Source organism: Papaver somniferum, chromosome 7 (genome assembly GCF_003573695.1).
Source record: "Papaver somniferum cultivar HN1 chromosome 7, ASM357369v1, whole genome shotgun sequence".
Lineage (NCBI taxonomy): Eukaryota > Viridiplantae > Streptophyta > Magnoliopsida > Ranunculales > Papaveraceae > Papaver > Papaver somniferum.
In genome coordinates, this window is record NC_039364.1 from 220,569,712 (window position 1) to 220,593,787 (window position 24,076).

The following is a 24,076-nucleotide window of genomic DNA, read 5'->3' on the forward strand; positions in this document are numbered from 1 at the left end:
AATATGATCCAAAGGACTTGTTATTCGTGTGTGTGACTCTAAAAGTCAAAGGCACGGGGATACTGAAGAACTAAGTAGCTAGGGGTAGTCTGCTTAGTCTCAACTATACGAAGTTGGTTTAGATTTTGTATAGCGGCTTAATTATAAGAGTATTCAAAAATTGTACTACGTCCCGGGGTTTTTCTGCATTTGAGGTTTCCTTGTTAAAAAAATCTTGTTGTGTCTTTTACTTTGATTTTTGCATTATAATTGTTTATTATAATAAAGTAAAATACACATATACGTTAACTTCGCATTACTTGATAGTGATCCTATATAGTTTGGTTATCTCTGAACCTATTATCAAGTAACATACTTCGTTGTTGTATTGTCTCGATCTTGTATCCATAGTCAATCACACAAGTTATATTGTTGTCATATTGTATCTATCTTTTATCCATAGACGATCACACGAAGTGTGAACCGAATTATCGTATTGTCTCGACTCTGTCCATAGACGATCACATTCGGTAGATGACTTATCGGTTGAAACAAAAATATTGTGGTGTATTTGGGTACCCTCGTCTTTTCACACTTGCTATCAGACTTATAAGTTGAAACAAAAATATTATGATGTATTTGGGTATCCGCATTTTTCAACAAGGTTGCCCGTTATCTCCATATTTTTTCATTCTACATTCTCAAGGTATATCTTGGTTGATCATAGTTATGGAGAGAAACAATCTTTATAATTGGTGTTAATTGAATTTATGGGCTCATATTGTTTTCCTTTTTATGTCTGCAGATGATTTACTGATGTTTGGGATCTTAAATAAGAAAACTTTTCATTCTCTTCAAGTCATCCTCAGTACTTATGCTATATGGAGCAGTCAACAAGCAAACCAACAAGAATCTCCAGTCTTCTTTAGAAAGTGTGTATTTTATTAAAGACAAGAGGAAATTTCTCAATTACTTGGGGTCCATAATATGAAATCAAATGACAAATACCTTGGGAATCAGTTATTAAAACCATCTTATAGAATAAATTCCTACGACTTCTTAATTGAGAAGTTTGAATGCAAGATGGCAGAGTGGAAAATGAATTTTATGAACCCTGCTGGAAGAAATATTCTTATTCAGCATGTTCTAGGCTTAATCTCTCCATGCTACATGGTTAACTCTCTTGTGGTAAATTGTTGTTAATAATCCCGCTAAAGTAATGTTCAGTTTCTGGTGGGTTATTCAAGAGATACTGGGAAAATGCATTTTAGTAAATGGAAAAGGTTTGAGGAAGAAAAGGATTAGGATGGTCTAGGTATTATGAGCCTGTAAGACCTGATTTTTGCTCTTATTGGCAAAATTATTTGGAGATTTCTATATACCCCTGAATGTTTGTGGATCCAACTTATGGGGGTAAATATTTGCTAAACAACATATTTGGAATTGTACCAAACCTGACAAATGCTCATCTACTTGGAATGCAATGTTATTTTGTAGAGAGGAGATAAGGAAAGGTTGTTGCTGGATGGTAGGAGATGAGTATAATATTGAAGTTTGGAAGGATCTTCAAAATGGAAATAACTTAATTCAAAATGAAGACTCTTCAAGGTCTGATATTAAGTAGGGAAACTTATTTAAGTACCCCTCATTTTTCCTTTATTTGTAAAGGTATATTTTAAGTGGATAATGGAATTGAACTAGTATGTTCTTGACTCATGGAAACGTCAATACAACCTTTTTTGGAGGCTTAATTGACCTAATACTATTGAATGCTCCAAAAAGTAGACCCAAAAACTTAAAACATACCCTTTAGGGTTCTTTATGAAGAACCTTGAAAATGAGGGTATTTATTTAGTTTTCACTATTAAGTATGTTATATGTTTGTACAAAACCCAAGAATTATTATCTTCTCATACAACTCTGATCACAAACACACACACACACACACACACACACACACACACACACATATATATATATATATATATATATATATATGTGTGAAGAGCAGATCAATGATAAGCTTGCATGGATCAAACACCCTAATGGGATTTCTTTGACAAATCTTTCTAGAAAATATTGAAAGATAACAATGCTTCTACTTCACATTCTCAAGATGAAGACATCCAATGGAATAAATTGTGGAGTATAAAAAAAATTCCTCACATATAATGAATTTTATGTGGAGATTCCTTCAAAGAGGCTTATGCATTGCTTCCATAAATCAATAATGCAGCCTCTACAACAGTGCAATTGAAACAACTGAGCATCTTTTCCTATTCTTCGCAGTGGCCTGGTCAGATCTAAACCTAAATTTCACTTTAAGAGATTTGATCATTATGTAGTTGAATGATGGTAATGGTTAAACTCTTTCAAATGGGGTGTTTGTTTACTATGGGTTATACAGAAGACCATGAATGACTCTTTCTTAAAATAACACCAAACCTGATATGATGAAGGCACTGAGAATTACTAACTATTTGTACAGTTTTTATAATTAGACCAGCCGAAGATGATTTCCTCATGATATTGAAAGTAATTTCTCAAGTCATCTTCAGACTAACAATCATTAAAATTAATGTAGATTATGCTTTTAATGTGGAAGAGTGTACTTGTGATGTCATTTCCTTAGACCGAAAACAAAGCCTTTTGTCCCGAGCAAGTTAGAGTATGCTAGAGATGAATGAAATATATCTCATAAGTGTATGGCATATTTTACGCTGGCATGCCATCCTCGACACAACCCACCTTTTATCCTGGCTAAGGTATAGCATGTGTATGGATCCTTGGCGCTTTATGCGTCCGGGTTCGTTTTGGTACATGAAGCACTGATATAATGGCATTACGTGATCACGACCACTACAGTGCGTACATCTAATTTATCCTCGCTATGCCTGTAGGGCTACAGGGGGAGGTTCCACTCCCCTCATAATCCTGCTAGCTGCATAGCTACGGTATGATTTTACACATTCACTAGTTGTGTAGGGAGTCCTTTGTCCAAGTTCAGATCACATTCCTCTTTCACGTGGATCGTTGTTTTCCACGTACGTTTGTCCAATGCCAGTTCTTCCGATAAGTTTCGCCGGTACAGATCCCATTTGATTACTTCATCCCATGTCAGTTTCGATCGACCTCTACGCTTCATCCTTCCTTCAGCCCGCTTGATGAATCATGTCTGAACAGGTGCATCTGGCGGTCTTCACTGGAGATGTCCAAACAAGCGTAGCCGATACTATGTGAGCATCTCCCCAGTTGATGCTACTCCAAGATTTTTGCGTATATATATTCTTCCTGATTCGGTCGTACCTCGTATTCCCCGTAGGCCCACCTCAGTATACGCATCTCAGTTGTCTGTAGCTCTCTGATATCGTTTCCTTAGACCATTGGTTCAAATTGTTGGTGGTTGTTCAAAAACTATCTCTAATCACCTTCCTATTAAAGCTGAAGCTAGAGGTTTGTGCTAGGAATGTAGTTGGCTATTGATCACATTATTATTGTGGGAAATGTTCAAATCATTGTGAATATTCTCAACAATGCTTCACTTGAAATTCCTTGTAAAATCATGTCCTACATTTTGCAGATTAAGAAACTAGCGAAATTGATTCCCACTCTTGAGCTTGGAGTTTACCCAAAAGAGTGGCAAAACCATCGCGATCACTTTAGCTATGGATTTTATTTTATTTTTAATTTGTTTTGATGCATTTCCGATGGGTATGTTATTCTAACCATATTCTAAGTAGAGGTTAGCTTCTTCTCCTTACGTATTGTATCTATCTTGTCAGAAAGGAGCATATCCCAGTTAGGGAAAAAGAAAAAAAAAACAAAATGTGGTTGTTTTGTCAAGAATTACAGGTTTTGGTTGCCGACATTTATCTAGCTTTGGACCAGAGCCCGCCCCATTTGACTGACGACAAACCAGATTGTTTTAACTTGTGAAAATCCATTTATTGTTTTCGAATCTTGAATCTAATCAAATGAAATCATGATTAAATCAATGAAACTGGTGGGAAGATTGTAGTAGTGGCCTGGCTGTAAAGACTCGAGATGCCAGTGAAAAGACCAAGACCAAGCATCAAAAGTCGAAAGACGGAAAGAGCATCCTTGAGTTTCTGCGTTGGCCCAACAAGCTCATATCCCCCTACTTTCAATAGAAATCTATTTTGAGGCATACTAGATTTTTTTGAGGCATACTAGATAATGCCAAAATAGGGTCACTAAATAAAAAAAAACATCACCCCTCATCCACGATTTTTGATAATGGCATAACTACCCTTATATAATTAGTGTAAATGATTATGATTAGAATTGATTAATTATGAATTTTAAGGATTAATTAAACATTAAATTATTAGTGTTGAATTAGTAGAAAAATCAAATTTATGTGAGACAGTTGGGATTTTTGAGAGGAAGAAGAAGAAGTGAAGAAAAAAAGCTTGGGTTTTGACTTTTGAGATTTTAGTGATTAGAAGTGACCAAAATGTGTGATTCAAATCAGAGGTAAACTTCTATCGAGGTTTAATTTCCTTTTATAAGTTGAATCTGCCAAAAAATTGAATTTTTAAAACCCAGATCTGCTGACCAGATGAACAGTTCGGCTGATAACTTTTGATCCGAACCTCTGTTTTTTTTTTTTGAAATTATACCTAGGTTCGGCTGTGTAGATGGGGAAAAACGATTTGCTGGTTTTTAAGGAATTGAGGGGACGAACGTACAGAGGAGACTCCTCGAACCGAGCGAAATGTTAAACCTCACACAGATGCACCGCTGCAAAGGGGGTGCTTTAGATTCGAGAGATCAATCTATAGTACTCCGGCCTAAATCAAGACAATGACCGTTCCAGAGTAAATTCGGTCACAAGAGAGGATGGGTTGATCTGTAGGAGGGAAGCTGAGAAATGTGTGGAATCAATGATAATCAAAGATTGTGGGTCTGTGAATTCTGAATACGATAAGCTCTGAGTGATTGAAATTGCTCAATTGAGAGTAGTTTCTCAATTGATGAGTTGATGATCTCGTGTTGTCGATGAGGTGTGAGATTGATGATACTGTTGATGATGATTCAATCATGATTCAGAGACTTATTTATATTGCTGGAATTGTAGACACCATGATTCCATGAAGTGTGACAGTTGATGGAATCAAGGAGTGGGGAAGTGGAGATCGCGTTGGAAATCAGTTGCTCAACGTGTGGAGACTTGGTCGATTTTCCACCCACTACCTCGTGAATTCCTTCAACTGATTGCACGACTGCTCACATTCCATCGTGTGTTTGAACACCCGTGTCGTAGACCGCCAGTCCAAAACCCTAAGTGATATCCCCCCAAGTGACACAATTGACGTCTCGTGGTTTGTTAGTCAATTGATGACTTCGTGGTTTGATGGGACGATGAGTCCATGTAGTCGTTGAGTTGAACATGATGTTCTGAAACTCATGAATTGAACATGTCATGAGACATAGGTATAGTTTTTACGATGGAGTGAGCAAGTATTGCTCATTCGATGGATCGTTGAATATTGATTGTAGAACCAATATTGAGCGAATATTCCTCATCTGAGAAAGTGTTGCTCATGTGATGAATTGTTGAATATTTGATCGTCTGAGCATGTGTTGCTCATCTGATGGATTATGGGCAGCGTACCAAAAATATTAATTAGAATACCGGTCGTTGAACCAAGCATAATTAATAAAATTAATGACCATGAGGTCGTTGTAAAATTATTAAGGTTAGAATCTGGAATGATGATCCTTGGATTCAGAAACCCTAATTTGATCAATTGATGATCAATTCATGGTTCGTCAGAATTTCAACCATGGGACGAAGGAGGGAGCGACTACATGGGACCGTGGATCAACCATGTAGTGTCCATATGCTCACGTGAGAAAATATGAAGAAATCCTGAAGAGTTGAAGATTTGTTGGTGGAAGAATGATTAAATGCTGGCTTAATCATTTATTCAAAAATGCTCGTCTGAGCCTTAGGTGAGAAAACCTGATTAATTATGACGAGGCGAGGGACCAACCATGGAGTCATAAAACCGGCCCTGGGTTGTCCTGTGACCGCCTGACGATCACTTCATGAAAATCCAAAGTTTTTGGAAGAGTTTTGGACCTAATACGAGCAACTGTGCAAATTAGGTCAAAACTGTGAAAATTGATGGGACCGGATTCCGTGAGCCAAAGAGACAATCTTGGTCGGTCAAGATAGCGTGCTCGTGTCCCTAAGGCGTCCGCATCTCAGTCCTGAGAATTTTGATATTTTCTGGCGTGCAATTGAGCGTCCATTCGAGAAAATATGCCAAAATTAGGGTTTCAACGAAACTGAGGAAAACACCATGAGATGATGAAAAATAATTATAAAATAAGGGATGAGGAGGTGTGGGACCGCCGTGGTCAAGGCATGGTCGGCCGGTCGTGACCACGGTCCCGTGGTACCTTTTCCTTAATTTTATAATATTTTGATGATTTTATGAAAAATTCATGAATTTTGAGAAATTTAATGAATTTAAGGAGTTTCCATGAATTGAAGGAGTTTTCATGAGTTCAAAGAAGCAAAAAATATTAAAATAATAAAACAAGAGCGTGTGGGACCATGGAAGGCATGGCCGGCCGGCTAGGACCCGGTCCCACGAGTTTCCCTAATTTTTTAATATTTTTAGGTATTTTGATGATTTGAGGGAATTTTTCCTAATTTGAGAGAAATACCATGAAATCAAGGAATTTGATGAATTCAAGGAAAACTAATAATAAAAAAAGGGCGTGTGGGACCGGCCGGCCAAGGCCCGATCCCACAAGTTTTCATAATTTATTTTATTACTATTTGATGATTTGTTCAAAAATACCATGAAATCAAGGAGTTTTTTCATGAAATTAGAGAAATAATAATAATAATAATAAAATAATAATAAGAAACCGTGGGGTGTGGGGCCGGTTGGGACCAAGGCATGGCCGGTTGGCCAATGGTCACGCCCCACACTCCTTTCCTTAATTTTATATTATTTTTTATGGACTTATAGAAGTACCATGAAACCGAGGAGTTTCCTCGAGACGAAGGAGATTTGATAAAATGAGAGAATTTTCATCAAATCATGAAAAATAATAAAAATGCATTAAAAATATAAAACTGGCGTGGGATTGACCACGACACGGTCGATTGGTCGTGTGTCCGTGCTCCCAGCACCCTGGTCAAAAATTTTAATTATTTATTATTTTCTTTTCTATTTTGCATAGGTTCATAGTTTCGTTGTATTTTTGAAATACTCGTTCGTGCAGTGACTGTTAGTGTATCGTCGTTGGATACACCTTCACCATTTGAATCGGTGCTTACTTAGAGGTAGCTCAGACGCCCGGTTGTTGATTAGTTATTACTAATTGTGGAATCCAGTGGAGAATAATTCACAAAACAGAGTAATAAAATGTTTATTATTAATTCATAGGATTAGCTGAGGATTCGGCTACGAATTCAGAATAATAAAGTGAGCATTACCATTCCATGAGATCGTAGATTCAACCATAGAATCGGAATAATTAAGATTTATCTATTACCATTTATGAGACCAGTTGTGGATTCGATCATGAAATCAGAATAATGAGATAATATAGTTATTGCTATTCTATGAGATCAAGTCGTGGATTCGATCATAGAATCAGAACAATGGTTATTGCCATTCCAGGGGACCAGTCATGGATTCGACCATGGAATAGGAGCAATTAGGAATAATTAACTTTGTGGCTCTATACTAGCAGAGCAAGCTGTCTAGGAGCATTAATTATCCCGATATGAGCTTGTCGGTAAGTCATATCCTTTATATAGTCAGGGTAAACTCGTTGTTTGTTCCTGAAGACGTTATCGCTCTATACTAGCAGAGCAAGCTGTCTAGGAGCCGTCCATCCCGTGATACTATATAGAAATAATCACTGAAAGTGTTCAGTATTCATGAGATATGTCGTTGTCCAGTCGTGAGACTACATATCTACATGTACTCTGAGAGAAAGTACTCTCCGTTGAGAATTCGATGAGAGAGCCGTGTCTCGATACTCACGTCTGATTGTTGAATCAGAGCTTCGTATAATTATGAGTTTAGGATTTTAGCCTTTGTAGAAAATCCACCATATACATTAAGTCCCCTGCTTACTGAGAAAAGTTGTGTTCCTCAGTCAGCATTAAATGGTGATTTTCCGGCCATAAACAATAATACCAGTTATTGAACCTAGTCATAAGTTGAGACGTTACCGGATTTAGAGAGCATGAGCAAACCACGACTCGATGAAGGCTTCAATGTCATGATTGGAGCGTCGTTTGATGAGCATAAATTGGTCTTGAACCGCTGGTTTGGACGACGAGCCCGTGGTCGGTTAAGATTCGCGGGTCGGGCCCAATAAGGAAATCCTTAGAAAATTAGGTTTTGGAAATAAAAATTGATATAAAAGGGATTAATCCCTCTTTTTTTTTATTCCTCCCTCACACGACCAGCACCTTGATCAACTCTTCATTTCATCACGCCAGCAGCAGGAAGTCGCCGAGTTCCAGCGCCGCCGCCGCCTGTCGCCGTTGCCGCCGGCCAATTTCCGGCCGAACCTTCCAGGTGCGTTTTTTTTTTTTGCTGATTCTATGAACTTCATGAATTGTTCATGCTTTGACCATGATGAAATTATATACATGTGTGTATGTTAGTGTGAGTTTTATGAAAAAACCCTCGTTTTTTGAAAACGTACGTTCGTTCGATCGTTAGTTTTGAAAACTAACTATAATCCCTGATTTAGGAGATTTTTTTTTTTAGTATATGAACCTAGGTCCTGTGATAAAACTTAGTGTATTAGATTTCATGTATACCACGGTTTTATCATAAAAGGAGTAAATTTTCACGAAATCGAAATAATCCTTCGTTATAAAGACAAATAACGACGACACGAAGGAAAATATGTATGATGAATTTGTGTCCAGTGATAAAATTTCGCATATAAGCTTTCATGTAAATACAAAACTTTATCATATGTAAGAGATGTGAGCTTTCACAATATTTTTGAAATAAACCTTCGTTTTAAAGACAAATAACGACGATACGAAGGAAAAAAAAAATTTATATATATGCAGCCGTGACATATATTGTGTAAAATATGATGGTATATTTTATTTGCATGAGTTTGTTTTCGTTAGATAAAATCCTTGAGAATTTATGTATGCAAGTTGCATTAATTGCTGTTTTTTTCGAAAAATCAGAAACGTGGGTTTTGAGGAACCTTCGAAGATAGACAATGTATTTATGATGAAATATTTTATTTTATTGTTATGTACTTCATAGGTCAGTTGTGTGAATGTTCACATTATGAAAATTGTGTCCGTGATTTCATGAAAAATCAGTTTCGAAATTAAATAAAGTTTCGTTCGTTTTTGCAGTTTTCGAAGAGACGAACGATTTTGAGGTGTTAACTCTAGCATTAGTATCACTATTGTTAGTGGAAGTATAAAAGGTAAGAGTTAAGAGTTAAGAATTTACCATTTTTGCTTGTATTTCCTTGATTTATATCTGGACGGCATACTGAAGTAGAATGTAATGTGGACTTTGCAGTTGTTTTAGCAAAATGACCAATTCCTCAGCCGATACTTCAAGGGACGAATCGCATTCTGATGATGACATCTCCAGGGATGATGCACTGGACGAGACCTCCATTGGTGAAGAAGAGGAGATGCCACTGGCGAACATGAATATAGACGACGCATTCTTTGAGGAGGATCCAAAAGGAGCTGAAGCATATCTCAAGTCCCCAGTATATCGTCTTCTGATCAACCCTAGGACTGTGACTCAGAAGAATTGGTGACCCCGAAGATGGTAATACGGCTTTGTCTCGAACGAGGGCTTTTCCTTGCATCGACCATAGAGTTTAAGCTTTCTCGACGCCCTTTGGAAAAAATTTCTGGATGGGCAAGGCATATGTTGGGTTTCCCTCATGTCAGGGCTATGCTCAACCAGGCGCAAGTGACGAGAGCTATTCAAGCTTCTGGAGACTTGTCTATTAATCATGATGTGAAAAGTATCGTGGCTTTGCTGGCCGTTGGTGTGTTCCCACTCATACCTTCATATGTAGATGGGGAGAATTTACTGTTACCTTAGAAGATGTGGCTGCTTTGATGCATCTCCCGATTACAGGTAATTTCTCTGGAGGTCTTTCGGATGAGGAAAAAGTGGTTTTTGACACTCTGACAGCTGCGATGGAAGAAGTGAACAAGGCGTCTGGTAGTAAAGGTTGTTATGCCCATTGGTTGACACGTTGGTGGCCAAGAGATGAAGTTTCTGATAGTCCCATCACCGGTATGTTACCTATTGCCGCTTTCTTATGCTTATGGTTATCCAGAGACATATTCGAAGACAGTGGACATTTGTTGAAGCCTTTCGTAATCCCTTTTGCTATTAAGATGGCTCAAGGTGAGCAACTCCCAATAGGTAGCTTATTCCTGGGTTCCTTGTATTCTAACTTAGACTCCTTGGTGTTAGATTCCAGCGTGTCGAATGGCTTCATGAAGATTGAGTGTTATGTTAACACGATGTTTCTTCAAGCTTTGATGTGGGAACACTTCAAGAATTATGCGCCTATCCCACGTAATATCCTGCAAGGACCAAATACTGATGCCCGTCACATCTTCGCCGAGAAAGATAATGCCCGAATCATGCGTTGGTCTACAAAGCAGCCTCGGTCTAAAGCACGCCTCATTGATGTGTTGGATGAAGAATCGGAGTTCGACTTTCGTCCGTGGGTGTCGGTTCCTGATTATGTTTCTCAACCAACGACTTTCAATACTGGAGAGAGCACGACTCTGAAATCTGGTGCTAACCCGAATGATGGTGAGAGATCCTTCATGTTGAGTTGTACTCCTGGTCACTTGTTATCCGTTATGTATGGAGAGTGGGTAGTAAAATACAACATTGATAGGGCGGCTCGACAAATGGGTATGGATCAATGTGTTCCAACTACCGGAGAAGGAAACCATCAGTTGATCAGCTTGCGTCTCGTTTAGATCACACTCACGTGGAAGGGAGTAGTTACTGGTTTCCTGGTTCTGCGACTTGCATATGTAAACCCCAGGTTATATAGAATTCTGGCATCATCAACATTTGAGAGGTTGCATGAATTCGTGACAGTTAGTCAGCTTCCAGTGAAGATTCCTCCATCTGCTGAGATGATCTCTGGTTCGACCAAGACTGAAGTACATTTCTGGTGATAAACGAAAATTATCTCCAGGATGTTCTCAAGTAAGATTCTCCACATGTCTTTTATGAAACCATGGTAACTGTATTCTGATCATGTTATTGAATTCTTTACAGGACGGTCGTAGCGTAAGACCTCGAATCCATGCAGATTTTTCAGATATTGGAGAAGTTGTTCACGGCGGAGAAGGAAGGAACAAAAGTTATAAGCTGTTACCTAATACCATGAAGTCCCCAGTTCGTTCTTTGGTGAGTTCCCAATATTTCTCACCGTGACTTTCATTGCTATTAACATTAGAATCATGAAGCCAATGTTGTTAATTTTGTTGCAGAATTTTACTCCATCAAGTCTTGAAGGTCTTCAATTTTCTGCTACTGAACAAGCAATCGCTGATTTGAGTGACGAAGAAACTGTAAGTATTTCTTCACATGTTCAAATGTGGTGCTTCATAGATGAAAAATTGATTGTAAAGGACGTGTACAGGAGGATGTCGTCATGGAGATGGAGAATTCTGGAACTCAATCATCCTCTGGGAATGGGAATGGAGGTAATTCCCAAGATTCGGAGCCGGATGGAAGTGATGTTCCTCTTGTCGTTGATGTGGACAATTCCAACCCCTTGGACACTTTGGAGACTCCTCAAGTAAGTATATATCCTGTATATTCTTCATAGAAGTATAAAAGTGCTGACTTGTGAATGAATGAATGAGAACCCATGTGAATATATGAAAACTTAGTCGAATTTCGTCGTCAGAAAATTCAGAACCCAGCTTTTTAGTAAAACGCTGTAGAATCTTCGTCCGGAGTCGGATTTTGATGATGCATGTGCAAATTCAAGCCCGGAAAATTTCCAAGCTTTATAGAAGCTTTTTAAGTTTTGAGCACGTTCAGAGCCTGAAAAAGGCGAAATAGTAAACTTCCAGGAGACTTCCAGAACTTTTTCAGATTGCGCATCACTTGATATTTTGGCCACATCTACTCGCTCGTTCATCGGATTGTCATGAAATTTTGACATGTCATAGAGGACATCCATACGAAGAGAATGGAATATGACCCATCCTCAGATTCCTTGTAGATTGCTCCCAGTTCGTCTCTAGTACAGGGAAGAGTTCAGTTTCTTCAGACGGACTCATCGTAAAAGTGTTTTCATGACTTTCATGTTATTTGCTCGTGCCTTGAATGTAGTATGATGAACTTTGATGATATTTCCTTGGGTATACTGTGTTTCATAATCTCCTTTGGCTTCGTGACTCTAACCTCATGTAATCTTCGTATTAGGTGCTAAATACCGAAGTTGAGGATACTGGAGCCAATGATGATAACTCTAACCCTTCCGAAGTTATTGATGAAGAGACCCATCCCTGCACTTCGAGGCCATGAGAAGGTCGCTGCTGATGTTATGGAAAACCAGATGGTTGTTGCCTCAGTGATAGAAGAAACCGAGATAGCAGCGGAGAATACCGAAGGAACTGTTGCTTTGGTCGTGGAAGCCGCTCCAGTGACTGAGAACCGTATAATAGTGTATGAATATCCAACTGCAGGGGTTGCTTTCGATCCTCCCTTTAACACTTCACGTATCATGAACTGGTCGGTGGATTCAGCGTTCCCATTGGATATGCACGCTTGTACGAGACGATATGGAAGAAGTTTGGCCACATGATCGTTGACAGGAACCCTGGGCGTGCTTATGCTTTAACCATGCAAGTAGGCGTTATCTTGCGTGTCGTGAGTGATATGCATACGAGACCCAGGAATACCGTGACTCCAGATATACTCTTTGATTGGGAGTTTAACTTGGAGAATTCAGAAAGACTTGGCCTCAACGTGAAATGGCTTCGTAAGCAAATAAACGTTATCAAGGATTCATGTGAGAAGAACATACCCTTTCCCAATGATGCTGTGAAGGAGAAGGAGGACAAGATTGCCAAGCTGACCGAGGAGTTGAACAAGGAGAGGGAGGCTTTGCAAATCTTGAAGGATGCTGATGAGCGAAAGCCTTTTCTTGCTGATTTCCTTTGATTATCTCTTGAACTTCTGAACTTCTGAGAGATGTGAGGTTTATACTTGGGTTTTGATATTTAGATGTTCTTGGATTGACTGATGGTTAAGGATTTTCTTGTAGATTTGATAGAGTTTTTTTTTTTTTTTTTGAACTGAATTTTGATAAATTGCTTAATTTAAATACTGATTGCAAGTATTGCAAATGTTTTGGAGGAATTGAAATACAAATGAAAGAAAATCCTGAATGTTAAATCCCAACGCCATGAGTGTTTCAAACGCCTAATACCTTAAATGTCCAATAATTTCAGATAAACGCCTTGAGCCAATTTTCGTGAATTACTGGTAGGGTTCTGCCATCTGTGTTGGTCAATTTGTAGTATCCTCCGGCCACGGACTCAGCGACCATGAATGGTCCTTCCCAATTGGAGTTCCTTGTAGAATGAAGACCGCGTTGAACTGCTTTGAGAACCAGGTCCCCTTCATGAAACTTGTTGGTCTTGGTCGATCGTGCCTTGAATATCTTCCGCTGATTCGGAATTCCCTGTTTGATGGAATTCCACGATTGTGGCAAGTGTGGACACTCGCGCGGAAGAGAGTATCCAGCATAGTGTTGATCATGCTTAGCCAAGTCTTCATCAGTAAACCTCTCGATGGAGTGACCAATTTAAAGAAGTTCTGAACCCAAACATTGAGTATAATATTGCTAAGGTGAAGTTACCCACTCGTAGCTTTTGATGACTGCTAAATTATTCATGGGAGAAGTCCCTGGACCATAGTAGCGTATTTGAACATTGGTAATATTGGATCAAGAGGAGGAATAAGACTTGCCTGAGCTCGAAACCTTCTGAAAAAGGTGTGCGGACTTTCTCCAAGTTCTTGTGTAAGCCCCATCAGAGCTGTTACTTCTTCCAGATGCTCAAACGGTGGTGCGTCCTCTGCTTCATCTTCCGACTCGGAATTCTTGTCGATGACAGGATGTGTTGAAGGCATCGTTGTCCTTTCAGCATGGATCCAAGTTCTCCCAAGGACCATGTCGTATCCAGGGTTTTCCCGGATTATGAAAAACTTGGCCTCAGTGCAGATCAATCTATCCGTAACTTTGAGAGTGATGAAGTCGTATGCGTTTATGGAGATTCCTTCGTGGTCCCTGATTGCTATGGGAGTGTGGGTGGCTTCCCGTCGAGTAATACCAACAGTTCTGAGAGTTTTCAAAGAGATGATGTTGACGGCGGTACCAACATCGATGAACGCCCTCTTGAACTCATTTCCTTTAATGTGCACTGTTGTGAGCAGTCCCCAGTCATACATTTCTGTGTCGGTGGATGAAGGTCCGGTGGTGGTCTCTTGGATCAGCGGATGTCTTCCGGACACGATGTGGTTCAGTGCAGCAAACATGTCTTTCCTTTGAGCTTTCGAAAGATACAACAGCTCGCAGATATGTTTGATCAGAGATTTTACCGTTTCCTTGACAGGAGGTTCAGAGATGGTAAAAGTTCTGACTGGGAGGGGTTTTTTTTGCACCCATTCAGTCCCCAGGTTGAGCTCCCTGATTCGACCTTTTATTTGAATATGCGCTTCAAAATTTTGCAATCACTCGTGGGATGGCTGACGTATCTATGGAAGCGACAATACCGAGGATTTTCCATGGCCTCTTCAGTTGGTTCCTTCTTGATATAAGGCAATTTGATTGCGCCGTCTTGAATCCAGGCATCGAGTAGTTCATTAACTTCTTCCATTGAACCGGGAAAATCAGGTGCTTCTGGATCTTCCGTATGCTGAAGAGGGATTTTCGAATTCTCATTCTTGCGTGTCTTTGAAGGGGTGGAGGAAGTCTGCTTGTGTTGTGGTTCTGATTTTCGCTTACTCCCTTCCGCGACAGCATTTGTTGAAGGTTGCAGGTTATACTGCTTGTTGATCAAACGCCTGCTTCCTCGAGTGTCTTTTGAATCTTCAGTCTTTGTAGACTTTGTTCTTTCCAAAAGAGCGGGTGTAGTGGTTTCCGACCTCTTCGCAGCTTCGTGAACCTCTGAGAAAGTCTGGAATCGAAGGTTTTCTAGCAAGGCCATGTAGACCGGGAGCATGCCATTGATGCACAAGTCCACCAGTTGTTGCTCCGTGACGTTTGGGTCATGACAATCCAGGGCTTGGACTCTGAATCTTTTCAAATAATCATTGGGATTTTCACCGACCCTCTTAAACATCCTTCCAAGGTCGGAGAGGGTGACTTGCTGTAGAATGCGTTAACAAGAAGTAGTGCGATGTTGATAGTCCCTAGTGCGATGTTTTTATACCAGCTGTATGCTCTGCCTTTCAGAGATTTTGAGAATTCCTTGAGACGGACGACATGATTGTGTTCATTTTCTCCCAGGGATTCGAGAAAATGAGAGACATGTTCCCTAGCATTGCCATTTCCATCATATAAGGTGAAGGTTGGAGAAACGTAACCTTTGGGGAGTGGAGTCCTCTGCGTAGCGGCAGGATAAGGAGGTTGATGACGATGGACATGCGATGTTTTGTCTTTTCCGCGGTTCTCCAAAAGGTGCTCCAGATCCTCGCGAGTGATGAAATTTGATGATCCCTTCGCTGATGAGTTGTCTGCAGCAGTTTTGTGGACTTCGTCGTCTTCTACTGTATGGATTGGAATTACTTCAGGACCGTCGTCTGAGGATTTCTCCTTCTCTTCTCCGACATATTGTCAGTAAGAGTTTTGAGATAATTACACAGCTCCTTCTGTGTAGCAGCCATGTCAGTATGGTTCTTTGCAAGAGTCTCATGCGCTTTGATAAGATCAGCAATGGTAGGCGGTGGATCTCCTCTGACTTCTTCAGGGTGTCGTCCGGACAGTGGATGACCTTCGGCGTGAGGAGGAGCAGTGTCACCACCATTAGTGTTGGAGGTCAGAATTGTCTTCGGGATATTCTGATTGTTTTTCTTGCTAGTGCTAGCACGGTTTGTGTTAGGATTCATAACTGAACCTGACCTGAGATCAACCATTTTGTGAAATTGTTAGATTAAAACCGAGAGATTAATCTCCCACTGTGGTCGCCAATCTGTAGATGGGGAAAAACGATTTGCTGGTTTTTAAGGAATTGAGGAGACGACCGTACGGAGGAGACTCCTCGAACCGAGGGAAATGTTAAACCTCACACAGATGCACCGCTGCAAAGGGGGTGCTTTATATTCGAGAGATCAATCTTTAGTACTCCGGCCTAAATCAAGACAATGACCGTTTCAGAGTAAATTCGGTCACAAGAGAGGATGGGTTGATCTGTAGGAGGGAAGCTGAGAAATGTGTGGAATCAATGATAATCAAAAATTGTGGGTGTGTGAATTCTGAATACGATAAGCTCTGAGTGATTGAAATTGCTCAATTGAGAGTAGTTGCTCAATTGATGAGTTGATGATCTCGTGTTGTCGATGAGACGTGAGATTGATGATACTGTTGATGATGATTCAATCATGATTCAGAGACTTATTTATATTGCTGGAATTGTAGACACCGTGATTCCATGAAGTGTGACAGTTGATGGAATCAAGGAGTGGGGAAGTGGAGATCGCGTTGGAAACCAGTTGCTCAACGTGTGGAGACTTGGTCGATTTTCTACCCACTACCTCGTGAATTCCTTCAACTGATTGCACGACTTGCTCACATTCCATCGTGTGTTTCAACACACGTGCCATAGACCTCCAGACCAAAACCCTAAGTGATATCCCCCCAAGTGACACAATTTACGTCTCGTGGTTTGTTAGTCAATTGATGACTTCGTGGTTTGATGGGACGATGAGTCCATGTAGTCGTTGAGTTGAACATGGTGTTCTGAAACTCATGAATTGAACATGTCACGAGACATAGGTATAGTTCTTACGATGGAGTGAGCAAGTATTGCTCATTCGATGGATCGTTGAATATTGATTGTAGAACCAATATTGAGCGAATATTCCTCATCTGAGCAAGTGTTGCTCATGTGATGAATTGTTGAATATTTTATCGTCTGAGCATGTGTTGCTCATCTGATGGATTATTGGCAGCGTACCAAAAATATTAATTAGAATACTGGTCTTTGAACCGAGCATAATTAATAAAATTAATGACCATGAGGTCGTCATAAAATTATTAAGGTTAGAATCTGGAATGATGTTCCTTGGATTCAGAAACCCTAATTTGATCAATTGATGATCAATTCATGGTTCGTCAGAATTTCAACCATGAGACGAAGGAGGGAGCGACAACATGGGACTGTGGATCAACCATGTAGTGTCCATATGCTCACGTGAGCAAATACGAAGAACTCCTGAAGAGTTGACGATTTGTTGGTGGAAGAATGATTAAATGCTGGCTTAATCATTTATTCAAAAATGCTCGTCTGAGCCTTAGGTGAGAAAACCTGATTAATTATGACGAGACGAGGCGAGGGACCGACCATGGATTCATGAAACCGGCCATGGGTTGTCCCGTGACCGCCTGACGATCACTTCATGAAAATCCAAAGTGTTTGGAAGAGTTTTGGACCTAATACGAGCAATTGTGCAAATTAGGTCAAAACTGTGAAAATTGATGGGACCGGATTCCGTGAGCCATAGAGCCAATCTTGGTCGGTCAAGATAGCGTGCTCGTGTCCCCAAGGCGTCCGCATCTCAGTCCTGAGAATTTTGAAATTTTCTGGCGTGCAATTGAGCGTTCATTCAAGAAAATATGCCAAAATTAGGGTTTCAATGAAACTGAGGAAAACACCATGAGATGATGAAAAATAATTATAAAATAAGGGATGAGGAGGCGTGGGACCGCCGTGGTCAAGGCATGGTCGTCCGGTCGTGACCACGGTCCTGTGGTGCCTTTTCCTTAATTTAAAATATTTTGATGATTTTATGAAAAATTCATGAATTTTGAGAAATTTGATGAATTTAGGGAGTTTCCATGAATTGAAGGAGTTTTCATGAGTTCAAGGAAGCAAAAAATATTAAAATAATAAAACAAGGGCGTGTGGGACCGTGGAAGGCATGGTCGGCCGGCTAGGACCCGGTCCCACGAGTTTCCCTAATTTTTTAATATTTTTAGTTATTTTGATGATTTGAGGGAATTTTTCCTAATTTGAGAGAAATACCATGAAATCAAGGAATTTGATGAATTCAAGGAAAACTAATAATAATAAAATAATAAAACAAAGGGGCGTGTGGGACCGGCTAGGGCATGATCGGCCGGCTAAGGCCCGGGCCCACAAGTTTTCATATTTTATTTTATTTTATTATTATTTGATGATTTGTTCAAAAATACCATGAAATCAAGGAGTTTTTTCATGAAATTAGAGAAATAATAATAATAATAATAAGGAACCGTGGGGTGTGGGGCCGGTTGGGACCAAGGCATGGCCGGTTGGCCAATGGTCACGCCCCGCACTCCTTTCCTTAATTTTATATTATTTTTTATGGACTTATAGAAGTACCATGAAACCGAGGAGTTTCCTCGAGACGAAGGAGATTTGATAAAATGAGAGAATTTTCATCAAATCATGAAAATAATAAAAATGCATTAAAATATAAAACTGGCGTGGGATTGACCACGACACGGTCGGTTGGTCGTGTGTCCGTGCTCCCAGCACCCTGGTCAATATTTTTAATTATTTATTATTTTCTTCTCTATTTTGCATAGGTTCATCGTTTCGTTGTATTTTTGAAATACTCGTTCGTGCGGTGACTGTTAGTGTATCGTCGTTGGATACACCTTCACCATTTGAATCGGGGCTTACTTAGAGGTAGCTCAGACGCCCGGTTGTTGATTATTTATTACTAATTTTGGAATCCAGTGGAGAACAATTCACAAAACTGAGTAATAAAATGTTTATTATTAATTCATAGGATCAGCTGAGGATTCGGCTACGAATTCAGAATAATAAAGTGAGCATTACCATTCCATGGGATCGTAGATTCGACCATAGAATCGGAGTAATTAAGATTTATCTATTACCATTTATGAGACCAGTGGTGGATTCGATCATGAAATCGGAGTAATGAGATAATATAGTTATTGATATTATATGAGATCAAGTCGTGGATTCGATCATAGAATCAGAACAATTGTTATTGCCATTCCAGAGGACCAGTCGTGGATTCGACCATGGAATAGGAGCAATTAGGAATAATTAAATTTGTGGCTCTATACTAGCAGAGCAAGTTGTCTAGGAGCATTAATTATCCCGATATGAGCTTGTCGGTAAGTCATATCCTTTATATAGTCAGGGTAAACTCGTTGTTTGTTCCTGAAGACGTGCTCTATACTAGCAGAGCAAGATGTCTAGGAGCAGTCCATCTCGTGATACTATATAGAAATAATCACTGAAAGTGTTCAATATTCATGAGATATGCCGTTGTCCAGTCGTGAGACTACATATCTACATGTACTCTGAGAGAAAGTACTCTCCGTTGAGAATTCAATGAGAGAGACGTGTCTCGATACTCACGTCTGATTGTTGAATCAGAGCTTCGTATAATTATGAGTTTACGATTTTAGCCTTTGTCGAAAATCCACCATCTACAGGCTGATAACTTGTCAGCCGAACCTAGGTATAATTTCAAAAAAACAGAGGTTCGGCTCAAAACCTATCAGCCGAACTTCACTCAGAAACTGAATCATCCACTAGGTTCGGCTTGAAAAATTGAGGTTCGGCTGGAAAATTGAGGTTCGGCTGAAAATATTGTAAAGTCGCATTAGTCGAACACAGTGTTTCTCTAAATCATACACTAAGTTCGGCTCAAAATTGATACTGCAAGATCAGCCGAACTGATCTTCTGAAAACCCAAATTTCATCTTTGAAATCATATTCTACCGATCAAACAAAATAAAATCAATCAAAAACAAGATGGGTTTGTTACGCATACATTCTAAAATACATCTAAGAGCAATTGAGATTTGGATTTCGCATTCCAACATCGCTCACTTCGATTCGTGTTTCCTTTGTTTGATTAATTTCTTTATTGAATTGGAGTCCTAAATGTTTAAGTTTAAAGTTTATTTTGATTTTTAATTTTAGGTTTTTGAGGATAAGGGAACTATGACAAATTGAAATTATTTAGGGATATATAGGTAATTACATTACCTTTAGACACCCCTTATAAACCCACCCTAGATAATATAATGGATGAGTATGGCTAAAAAAAAAACGAGTATGCCTCGAAATAGGTTTCTTTCAATACTTACCGTCCCCACGATCTCTATGCTGACAAAGAAATTGCTAATTTAAAGGTTACAATGAAAATCCAATTTGAAAGTTGGTAATGACTGCTGCACTGAAAGCATTGAAAGAAGAGACGAAAAGAAAGAATAGCGCACCAAAAAGAATATGGGCCTAGGCGGCTCTAGTCAAAATGATGAGATCAGTAGAGGTGTGGCCTTCCAGCTTGTAGGTCACAACTTGAAACTACTTTGATCGGTATGGTTTTAACATGGCTATGAAGATAGTATTTGGTTATGATCATGCTACAAATTGTAGTACCATACAAAGTTTTTGTGGATCACAATCATTAGTATAGGGGGTCGGTGGTAATGTCAAAGTTGGCTTTTTACATCCATCCTGAATTTCCAATTGCTCACATCATCCCCAAGAAATTCCAATAACACTGACCATAATAGTGCATCACATCACACCCTAAGCAGCCTAGAACAAGACCCACTAATGACCTACACATTCTACCACAAATATTTCATCACCCACGCTTGCAAAAAAAGAGAGGAATGAATGAACCCCTTTTTGCTTTCCTCCAAAAATCTTGATGATCACTATTTCCATTTAGATGAAAAGCATGACAACAGATTTCAACATCTAGGTTCCTCAATTCAAGAAAAACACAAAAGCCAAGGTAGGTACGGTGACTGGTGAGGTTCATCAGTCTTATTGCGTTCCAGCTTATGAGATTGTGAAAGGTTTGTTGCACTTACCTCCCTTTTGAAGCCTTTTCTCAACAACCCATTGCATTTTGCTGCTAATTAGCTTAATAGATACAAGTGTGATAGAAGATGCATTTCTTATTCAAATCTTAAACAGTTACACAGGGTTAGAGCTGGCTCAAAGCTTCAACAATACTTGGTGAAAACAAGATCATACCAAGTAGACAAGGATAAATATGCATCATAAAAATTATCTAAACAAAGTGGAAAATGAAAAACTTAGAAACTTTTTTTTTTGTTTACTTAACAAGTCCTAGATTAAGAATACCAAAAGATGTTTGAGGCCAAGATTTCTCCTTAGCTTTCATGACCAACACTCTTGACCAAGCAATCCATCCTTCCCAAGACATCCTCTTGTCCCAAGGACTACCCCATTCCAACAAAAGCTTCAAACCCATTTCAGCCTCCTTTTCACCTTCTTCAAACCTTCCTGTAATCAAATAAATCTGGCCTAAAACAATATGAGGTTCACCAACAAATGGGTTTCCCTCAATACTCTTCAATAACAGTTCCTCAGCTTTTTCCAACCCTTTAGCATTTCCATCACAAACTGCTTCCCAGTACAAATCTCTAGCAATTATCTGATCCCCAGCATCCAAAACCTTAGTGCAATGCTCAAAAACAGGTGGGATTACTAAGTCAATCTCTTCATCTCTACCTTCATTCATTGACAAATTCCCACTAACCCTTTTCTTCTCTTCAATGAAAATCTCTTCTTCTCTAACTAATAGTGAGTAAAGTGCACCCATTCTTGATATTGAATTCATCCAAAGTCCTGGTTTTCCATTCCCAGGCCAAAGTGAAGTAAAATTATTACCAGTGAATTCAAGCCTACCGTTATCATTATCAAATAAAATATCTTGAAAACCAAACAATTGATCACTAAAATCAGCCATAGTCATTAAAACAAAAATCGCAATTACCCTTCTTGAAACCATAAATTCATCACCACTTTTTATATGCTTGACTGAAATACCATCACAAGGAAGTATAGAATTCAATTTCTTTCTCCAAACTTCATCTGGATTAAACAAACCCAATTCCTTAGCATTTTTCACTGATAATTCAGATAATTTAAGATGTTCAACAAGCTCTTGATCACTATAATGGAATAACAAATCATCATGAATAAGAGTTTGTCGTGGGACAATACAAAACAGATGGATTAAACGCTCAGCTGCTTCACCAACATGATCACGTACCGTTTCACGTCCAGTTGAAGGATCAAAAATCGCGAGATTAACATAAGAGTTTGAGTAAGCAGAATGGAACAAACCACAAAGACAGACTGATTCTGGCGTGTTCCATATTTTCAAAATCCTGTACATATCAACAAGATGATCATAAAAACTGCCGTGTTTGTGCCAGCACTCAGATGCACCAACGGAGCGGAGGACTGATAGTAGAGTTGGGAGGTTTGGGTCTATGGATTCATATTCACCTCGGAGAAATGGACGTGCTCTTGATAAAACTGTTTCAAGATCGGTTTTTGATTGTGGAATTGGCGCTGATGATGATGATGGCATGGTTTTGAGATTTGATTCAAACTCTTTGATCGGTGAAACCAAGAAACTGAAGCTCCGGATGCGTGTGGATTAGGTTGAAGTGAAGGGGTTGGACTTTGAAGAGGTGGTGATAAAGCTTTGAGTTGTCAATTTGACATTGTATTTGTTTATACCGAACTGAGGGGGTATTGTTTATCACTACTGTGAGTGTGAACTGAGTCAGGACTCAGGATAGAGATGGACTGACAGGTTTCTGCTGTCAATTTAATTGGCCAACTCGATACGCTTCATAAACTAGAACCTGCCCCGTTGAAGGTCAGAGACTCAGAGTTGATATTGTGTTTTTTCATGCCTATTCCTACGGGTATGGCACAACCGATGTGGTTAATATCGGAGACCGGTTTGTCTCAGTCAGGGACCAGTACATTGGTACAATATTATATCGGGAAGATATCGGTTTCAAATATCGGTGCGGTATCGGTTCTAAATTCATATATATAACTTTAGAAAATATTTTCCTAGTCTAACATGCCAAGTTCCTCAGCCTCATATATCACGCCCTCAGTAAATAAAAGACCTCGCGTTTTTAGGGGCCACCCGAAAGGATTTAGGGGCCATCAATTTATACCCAGCCAAAGACTCTAGTTAAGGGGTACCCTATATGATATTGAAGTTACATAAATGCCCTTCTGGTAAAACTGTATAAAAACCAAATCAAAAAAAAAATCTACTCATTTCAACTCTTCATCTTCCAGTTTCATATTATCTTCTGATTGTGGAAGAAAAAAAAACTTTCCCTCGTTCTTGTGTTCAACCGAAACATCGCCGCGAATCGTAAAATCAAAACATCGTCGATTCGTTTATAAAACAATGGATAAGGGAAATGAAACCCACAGACCTAGAACCAAAAACGTTGCTCGGAGTATCGATCCAAAGATTGGGATTTTAGCGAGAAATAAAGAAATTGTTGCTGCAAATGAAGAAAAACGCGAAGAAGAAGTACCCGTCGATGTAGTCGGTGGTTGCGATTCCGATAGTCAAACACTTCGTCAACTTCAAATGGCCCCAATTAGGTAAGAATCTATCATTTTTGGGGTTTATTTCGCTTTAATTCGACGAATCGAGAAAAAAAAATCAAGGGTTTTCGGTTATTTATCCAGATTCGGGCGATATTCATGCTTATTTACTTCCGAATGTAGTCGTGTTCTTCATTTCTCAAGAACATCGACAGTATTCGGGAGAAATATTTGATGGTTATCGGCCGAATATTGTTGGCCATATCTTCCTGGATACAAACTGGTAATAATCGGTAGTTTAATGAATTTTTTGGCTCCTGAATATGTTTAAGTAGACACACAGTATTCGGAAGTACACTCACTACCGAATATATATATATTGAAAAAATCTCAAAATTTCTGATATAGGAAAAATCCCATTTTGGGGCCAGTATT

At 39.3% G+C, this 24,076-nt stretch overlaps 1 protein-coding gene across 1 annotated transcript; it reads right to left on the reverse strand.

Moving 5' to 3' along the window:
* Window positions 1-21,177: 21,177 nt before the first annotated feature.
* LOC113299620 lies at window positions 21,178-22,846 on the reverse strand. The gene has a single exon (XM_026548684.1). The coding sequence runs from the start codon at window positions 22,644-22,646 to the stop codon at window positions 21,360-21,362; it is 1,287 nt and encodes a 428-aa protein (XP_026404469.1). The 5' UTR covers window positions 22,647-22,846; the 3' UTR covers window positions 21,178-21,359.
* Between the last annotated feature and the right edge of the window lie 1,230 nt (window positions 22,847-24,076).